General features: G+C 40.1%; 1 protein-coding gene across 1 annotated transcript; it reads right to left on the bottom strand.

The window, feature by feature from the left end:
* Positions 1-2,544: 2,544 nt before the first annotated feature.
* Positions 2,545-7,169, bottom strand: LOC103769102 (chromosome unknown open reading frame, human C3orf38; the record flags this gene model as incomplete). The annotated part of the gene is made up of 2 exons (XM_008936276.1): positions 2,545-3,105; positions 6,942-7,169. Coding segments are annotated over 2 exons (789 nt in total), but the record flags the coding sequence as incomplete, so codon positions are not given.
* Between the last annotated feature and the right edge of the window lie 1,665 nt (positions 7,170-8,834).

The raw sequence follows: 8,834 nt of genomic DNA, 5'->3' as shown, positions 1-8,834 counted from the left end.
TTAGGCTATCGGGTAATGACAGGACTCCCCACCAGGGAGGTGGTTGAGGGTCCATCCCTGGGGGTCTTTGAGGCCAGGCTGGACGAGGCTCTGGACAGCCTGACCTAGTGGGAGGTGTCCCTGCTCATGGCAGAGGGGTTGGAACTGGGTGACCCTTGTGGTCCCTTCCAACCCTGACAGATTCTGATCTGGTTTGGCAGAAGACTTAGTAGTGTTGGCTTAATGGTTGGACTTGATGATCTTAAAGCTCTTTTCCAACCTAAAGGATTCTATGATCTGAAGCCATAAGCATGTGTCAAAATTAGCTGCTGCAAGAATGAAGTTCTCATTCAGCTACTAATGAGCATGTACTAATGTATGTAGATTTTTAACAGCCTGATCAAGAGTGCAAGAGCAGCAAAAGGCCATTGGTAAATCATAGAGCACCTACTCCACTCCCCAAGGAAATAGGGATTTGCACAGAGGTCACGAGGCTGTGACAATTTAACGCTTTTTTGCATACTTTGTGTAGAACTGGAGGAGTACAAATTCATTAGGTATGAGCCTTAGTATAAAGCTGATTTACCAGAACAGTCCTTGTATTCAGTATTTTGAAGTTCTCAAGCACAAACATTTGCAATGTAAGAATTAACAAAAACTGCTATTTGATCACTTGCTTAGTCCCACAGAAATCCAGGTTGTCGCCCAAAAAAGCAAATTCTCACCTCTGTTCCTCAAGCTGACAGTAGCACTTGTGTGGCCTTCTCACAGAGCTGATCAGTGCATTTTCACTGGAGCGAGATTCCTCCCCGCTCCTCCTGCCAGAGCAAGCACAGGCAGCCCAGCCAGCAACAAGCCACAGTCAGCCAGGGAGGAAGCAAGGACACAAGGACAGGGCAGGAGTGGAGGAAGGGGACCGCCCACATCGCTTGAATTAACGCCACTCCCCTTAGTCCTGCTCCTGTTTAACACAAACCGAAAGTAACAGCTACATTGCCAGTTACCTGGGACTGTTCTGCGGGCAACAAAATATTTAGTTGATTTACAGACTGTGATAGTGCATGCTGCAAAGGCACCCATTTACATCTGGAGATGGAAATGTGAGGGAACTGTTTCTTCTGCATTTTAAATTCAGGTTGATTTTTACGTAAACATCAGCAGCTGAAGAAGCCACAACTCAACTGTTTATTGGGAAAAGCACATTCCAATGTGTTATTTGAACTTTTGCTTAAAAATCATTTTAGGAATTTGAAGATAGCTCAAGATTAAGACTGTTTCTGAATATCAGTTCTGTGTTTACCTGGATCTTCTTGTTTCCCCTCACCCACCCTAAACTTTACCATTTGTCATCTTTGACCAACATATCAAAACCAAATGAACTGTTCCTGTGTTACCATGAACCATTTTCACGTTTATTGGTGAAGCTATGAAATTAAAACAAAACTCACAAACAACACAAGCAAGATGCAGAAAAAGAAGTTGTCATCTTGTTTCACCTCTAATGTCTTATAAATTAAAAAAAAAAAGGTAAAAACTTCAAATTCTACAATGGCAATAATTTAAGTTATTAAGCAGGCAATGGAATTATTTATTTAATATCACCTGTCCCTGTAAATGCCCAGTGTTAACAAACTGACTTCTAGTCCACATAATACAGCAGCTTAGAATAGACGAAATTCTTATTTTGAGAAAATATACAAAAGTAACAACTACTATATTTTAAATTCTGTTGCAAGTCTATAAAAAATAATTATCAAAGCATTTTGCTCATAGAGTGCTGCTGCAAGTTATGAAATCAACTACTTGATCCAAGAGAATCAGTGCTAGAAATGGATGCCTGGGCAACCATCTCAAATTTGTGTGCTTGGGGACACAGGCAGAACAACAGAGAGTTTGTCTGCATTCATTTCAAAGTTAGAACCAAGAGGTAAAACGAAAGCAAGGTATTAACCCAAACTAAAAAAAGACTTCAACAATACTAAGTTCCCTGCACTGCCCCATTAAACTACTTCTATTGTTCAGTGACTGCAGCAGTCTCTGTTCACATCATTCTGTCTGTTCTCTCCAAAAACTCCTGAAGTGCAGATGGCTTTCTTGAGTCTTAGATGTCCATTTAGACATTCACCAATCCCAGTGTCAAAAAGCCAGAGGCAATGACTTCCTGTTACAACTCAGATAAGAGTTTAAACCGGTGACCTGAAGAGAAGCAACCTGCAGTTTGTGAACCCCAAGCCATCTAGCTCATTACATAGTGCTGCCAACACGTTTTTAGAAGTAACTGTTAACTGTTTAAGCAAGAATAACCAAACTAACTCTGTTCCTACCTTCAATGCAAAATCTAAAGCAATACTCTGAAATACTTGTAAACTCTTGGAAAGGTGTCCAAAAGCATCACCTGTTTTAGTACTTTAGATTCTGTATCTCAGTTTGTCACAGAGCAAATCTGACTCAAGAAAGAGACAGCATCACATGGCTGCAACCACTTTAACGTTCAGCCGTGCACTACAAGTGCTGTATGTCCCACCTCTCACTCCGATCTGAAAAAACTGCTCGAAATGTCTGAGGTTAAAACATAGTCAGTTCTTTCCCATCATACAACTCTTGCAGTTGGCTTGCTTCATATTTTACGGAGGGTTTTTCAGTTTGCATTCCGGGCTGCAGAGCATTCTGTCCAACTATTTTAAGATTCACAACTTTTATTTTCCAGGTATTCTCCCTAACAGGACAGCTAATGAGTCCAAAAATTTGTTCAAAGATGCCCAAACAAGTGTTGTCTCTATGTACTGTGCCAGCCACTGCTACCAGCACTAAGCCGTGCCGGGACATAGCACACTTCAGTCCATTGCCATGCAAATTAGGGTTGAAGAGAAGCCACTCGTCTTTCACCAGGGAGAGCAGACGAAGGCTCACCATTTCTGCACCAACATATTCTTCCGTGTTTTTTTCTAACGTGTTGTAACAGAACTTCATTTTGGCATTCTCCCAGAAATGCTGTGGTCCCCATATTTCTTCAGATTTCACTCCAAAGGGATGCTGAGAATTCAGGAGTTCGAAGAACCATTGACAGAATTCTTCCCCCAGATCACGAACGTCATCTTTTGGTGACTTTTGTCCCTCTCCGCAACTCTGCAATCAAGCACATTTTTTACTTAGAACTGTTTAGTCATAACATGCATGATCACCAATTAGAACAACACAGAACATTTAAAATAAGTATTTACATGATTTTAAGTCTTCTTTAAGACAGAGTGCCTGAAGAAAAACAACAAAGTAAAACCTCATACATTTTTAATACCAGTATTATCTTATCTAGAGAATCAGAGCAGGTTCTCTGAATTGCAGTTACAATAGTTCTTCAGTTTTGTCTTGGTCTACGATTTATAAACAAAGAGGAAAATTAAGGTTCTACTGAAAAAGGGCAGGGGAAGGACTTTTGAGCAACTTCCACAGGATCAGGATTCTCCCACCAAGAGACAAAATTTCTGCCGAGTAAGAAGCACCTGGGTTAGTAATTTTTCACTGGCCTTTATATTTATAGAATCATAGAATCACCATGGTTGGAAAGGACCTCGAGGATCACCAAGTCCAACCGTCCTCCCAGCATTTCCCTAACTACACCATAGACTCAGTGCCACATCTACTCGTTTTTTGAACTCTTCCAGAGATAACAACTCCACCACCTCCCTGGGCAGCCCATTCCAGTGTCTCAGTGAAGACATTCTTCCTAATATCTAATCAAAATTTTCCCTGGCACAACTTGATGTTATTTCCCCTCATCCTATCCTCAGTAATTTGGGAGAAGAGATCAACACCAGCCTCACTACAACCTCCTTTTATTTAGTTGTAGAGAGCAATAAGGTCTCCTCTCAGTCTCTCTTCTCTAGACTGAACAACCCCAGTTCTCTCAGCCAGTCCTCATAAGGCATGTTTCCCAGCCCTCTCATCAGTTTCATTGCCCTTCTCTGAACCCACTCCAGCACCTCAATGTCCTTCTTATACTGTGGTATTATAAGGTTACAGAAAAACAAGGATACAGACCCAACCCAAAATGCTAATCTCCTATTAAGGTGCAACAGTTTTCTACAAAGTGCCTATAAATAAGCAGTTATGTTTATGTGTTTTTCCTGTTGGGGAAATGGGGGTATACTGATAAGTAAGACTGCCGAAAATCAAAATAATCCAAAATATGCTTGGTCACTTCTATGAGTGATGTCTGTAGTCTTCAGTGTATTTCTAAAAGGAAAAGAGCTTACATCAAAGAAAACCATAATATTACCTTTGCTCCTCCAAAATAGATAAAAGTCTTGAGTAATCTCAAGTTACTTTTCTAATTGTACAACTGATCACTTAAAACAGCCTGAGACAGTATGACACAGGGATAGGAGGGCTGCAGGGACTCTTACATAGCAGCAGAGGCTTACTCTGGGAACAAAGGTAACTCCATTCAGTCTGTCCTAAAACCCTTCCTTTGGACTGTCATAAAATCCTTTGTTCAGCGCTGAGGCTGCTGAAGAAGTTTTCTAAGTAGTGAGACAAAGTACACATTGCTAGCAGAACCCTCAAAGAATCATTTGAAAAGGCTCAGTCAAAGATCCTTGTCCTGTCTAGAAGCCTCAGAGAAGAATGTGTCAGAGAAAGAAAAGCATGAAACTACTCAAAACACATCTTCCACTAGTTCCCCAGAGAGTATGAACAAGCCCCTTGTGACCTTTTTTTCCCTTTTGGTTTTACAGAAAGACACAATCCCAAAATACATCTAACATGTACGAGGATAAGAAATACCTCAAAATAATATTGAAGTTTAATGATGGGCTGCTGAGACTGACAACATAGTTGTGGGTATAGTCTTGAAGCCAAGCCAAAATCACAGTAAGTAGCAAAAGTAAGTGTCAGTGAGGTCATGTTAGTGAAAACGTATCAGAAGGTGGTGACAAAGCACTCTAAGTGTGTATCACTAAATATGTACTGCAACGAAGTAATGCTAAGATTTTTTTTTTGACACTGTTGTGGGCAAAGCTAAAAAAAAAAAAATCCTTGCAGTTAAACTCTTGGTATGTCTATGTGCAGAAGAATAGCAACATTTAAGCACAAATATTTAAGAAAAAAAATATGTTTAGCAATAAGATATTTAAAACAGGTTTTTAAGTTGATTATAAAAATATATTTGGCGTAGAGGACACTTCTTTCTAAAGGAAGTGTCACTGTAAAGGCAACAACTGGATGCTCAAGTAACAGTCCTGTGAGCCTATTTTATCTGAAGATAAGTACTTTGTTTATCCTCTGCTTCCTCTTACAGTAGTAACATTTTTTAGTTAAAAATAATCCAGACTTCTCAAAATAAAGATACAAGACCTCCAACTGTAACATGACATTTTTTGAATAAGAACTAAATATACAGTTACTTTGTAGGGCTTCTCAGTATTTGCAACTTGACAACAGACTTTTAAAAATAAATCAAATGTCAAGTTTTATAACATCGAAGTCTAGCATGTATTAAACTACATACGTTTTAAGTAAGTATTAAGTATCAAAAATTTGAAGAGCTGTAAACAGAAATGCTGTATTTGTTTCACAACAAACTAATTAATTTCTAATTCTGTTACATAGGTTCCTGTTACCTATTTCTTCAAAATGGTGAGGGCCACAATAACAAAGAGAAAATAAAGGCAAAGAAAGATGTATGTGATAAATAAACCAATTTAATTTCTTGTTCTTTATGAACATGATTTAAGGACTTTGGAGGGTTTAATTTATTTACCTTCAATCATAAAACATTGCCATGGGGAAGTGTTTTGGCAAGAGCAGCCTTTTTTTTTTCCTCTCCAAAGTATGCACACACAAAAAAAATTGTTTTTAAAAGAATTCTCAGCTAAATCATAATTGTCATCAGTTAACCCCTGAGAGAAAGCTCAGTGCAATAGGTTATCCACAGCTACAGAGCTCTAACAGTCCAGCTGGTGGGGCTGTTGCCCGTTAGGTCTCTGAAGTACAACACAAGAAAGAGCAAGGAGGCTATCTGGAACCACCGGTAAAGTTCCGAGACAAATAAAACACTGCAAGTTCATTACACCGTGAGGATTTGCTAAACGCCAAAATTCTGAACTTCACAATAACTTGCAATTGCCAAAATGCATTCAGTTACACTGTACTGTTAGTAGTATCAAGAGAAAAAAATGACATGGACCTGGCACTGCTATAGACTTTACATTTTAACAATACAGAAGTTCACTAAAATTCATTCTGCACCCTCACTTCAAGAGGTAAGAAGGAAAACAGCTTACAGACAGTGCTACTATGACTGCAGTGTTCCTAAAAGTAGATCAAGGCCACTTACAAAAAGGCAGTTTTCTCTTCATTCCCTCCCTTCCCCCCCAGTGTTTTAGACTCCAGTCTGATGGATGTTTTCATCCCATAATCTGTCATTGACAGCATCTCTCTGCTCTGGGATGTGCCTCATCAAAGTATCACTAGTGTCTGGTGTGGCTGAGGGATGATTGGAAATCCACAATTTATACCAAAAATTCAAGAAGATCCACCACACTGAAAAATGACAATGGGCTGTGCAGGGCTTCTTTACCATTAGCACTGTTTTCAGTTGTCCTTGAAACCACAGAATTATTTGCGAACACCCTCTATTTTAGCTTACAATACAACTTTAAAAGCACAGAAAAGTCTCCACATATTAGAGTTCAAATGCACAACACACTTTGCACAGAGAACACTGTGCTCTGCAAGTGATGCATTGGCACAGACAACTTTAAATGACATCATTTAAAAAAAAAAAAAAAAAAAAACTAAAAAAACAAAAACTCAAACAACTACAACCAAACTAAGAGTTAGACTGAGCACCTTCCTAAGTGCAGATGAAGAGCCAATTTTGGCTGTACATAAGAATATTTACACTGGCTATGCTGCAAAAGCAACAGTAAGCATCCCCAGGTCTTTCAGAAAGCAGCATTCACCTTTGTATCTGGTTTTCTTTCCTCTGACTCTGAGGGTTCTGGTGTGAGCTGCCCACTCCAGTACTGCTTCACACGATCAATGAGTAGACGTTTCTCAGAGGAAGGAGGCACTGGAATTCTCTGTGCTGCCAAATACTTAAAAATTACTTCTCGACAGACTTTTCTGCGTTTCAGAAGTTCTTCTACACTTTGGCTGTAAACCAAGATGGCATGAATGGCTTCTGCAAATAAAGAAATTTAAGTTAGTAGTTCCTTACCCAAACCTATGCCATTTCTTAAAGTCCTGACTGGCACCTCCAAACACAGTACAAGATATGCCTAAGTGAAATGCAAAGCTTTAAAAGTCTGTTTGCAAACTGGAATGTGACCTAATCATGCTGGGCACAGAAGATACCCAAAGACCTGGAAACATGTTTTAAAAATCAGACTGTTTTTACTGAAGATTTTACTGAAGACTTGCAATCCCTGTTTCCAGTATTGAATACTGGACTGATTTCTTTGTAGAAAGGAGGACTTTCAAGCATGAAAAGAAGCGTGGCCAGCAGATGGAGAGAGGTGATCCTGCCCCTCTGCTCTGCCCCGGTGAGACCCAACCTGGAGGCGACAGACCACTGGAATAGGTTGCCCAGACAGGTGGTGGAGGCCCCATCCCTGGAGACATTCAAGATCAGGCTGGATGAAGCTCCGAGTAGCTTGATCTAGTTGGAGATGTCCCTGCTTATGGGGGGCGGGGTTGGACTAGATGACCTTTGGAGGTCCCTTCCAGCCCAGACAGTCTATGATTCTATGAATAGTAATTATATTAGCATGGAATTACATCAGATTTAATTCCATCAGTTTTCAGGAACCTATATGGAACCTCACTTTCACAAGCTACTATGTGTTGTCTGAAAAACTGCAAACTTCTGGTACTAGAATTCTTCATCATATAAGGAATTGAAGATTGCCTGAGCTACCTCTCTGTTGGAATTTCCATCAATTTTCTTTCACAGGAAACATCTGAAAACATCCATATTAAATTAAGATTCACTTTCCATGTCCAGAACAACCATAAAATGTTTGTCTGGTTCTTCTTTCTCTGTGCAATCTTGCTTCTAAGATGACAGGTAGCTGCCTTATCTTGAAATAAGATAGAGCTTTTCAAACATGATGAAACCAGGGTCAGTTTTTGCTAAGTGAAGTCACTGTATGGTGACACTAAGCACGAAGCCCTTTTTTTTTTTTTTTACCTTTTTCATGGTAAACAGAACTCATTTTGAAGTTAAGGCAAGCTGCATCTCAGGAAGTGTAAGTGAAACAATGCATTGCGTGTGAGAGCCTTACACTTCCTGAAGCACTTGAAGTTTCTTTGCAGGTTGAAAAAAGTTGGAGAATATCAGCAATTTCATCCGTACAAAAAAACTGCATCCTTTTCATCAAGCTCAAATAACACAAAGGTTTTGGGTGAGTGTATTTCAAGGCAATATACTGAGTGGCCCCTGGTAACTCATATAACAAATTAAGTTTTACAAAACAAATGTCAGTATCTACAATGTGATGGGTGATGGTCATGCTTGAAAGCACTCCTTTCTACGAAGAAGTAAATCCAATATTAATTTGTGTTTCAACCTTTCAAAACCTGAAAGCAAATGTCTTTAACTCAAGTAGCAAGAGGCACTAGATTTTTAAATCTGTTTTTGAACGCTAACAGGGCACAGCAGGGGCACGGAGGAGTACGAAGCTGACGGGGGGAGTGGAGGCAGCGGTCCGAGACAGAACGGAGCGCTGGAGACGTGGGAACCTGCTAAAAGCACCGGCAGCCCCAAGCTCCTAGGCCCAAGGAAACCCGCAACTCCCGCAGCACAACCCCAGGGCCGCTCAGCCGCACGGAGGCCCCTGCACACCCAGGGCCCA

The sequence above is a fragment of the Merops nubicus genome, unplaced genomic scaffold, assembly GCF_000691845.1.
Source record: "Merops nubicus isolate BGI_N331 unplaced genomic scaffold, ASM69184v1 scaffold29572, whole genome shotgun sequence".
Lineage (NCBI taxonomy): Eukaryota > Metazoa > Chordata > Aves > Coraciiformes > Meropidae > Merops > Merops nubicus.
This window is presented reverse-complemented; position numbering and strand designations above follow the sequence as displayed.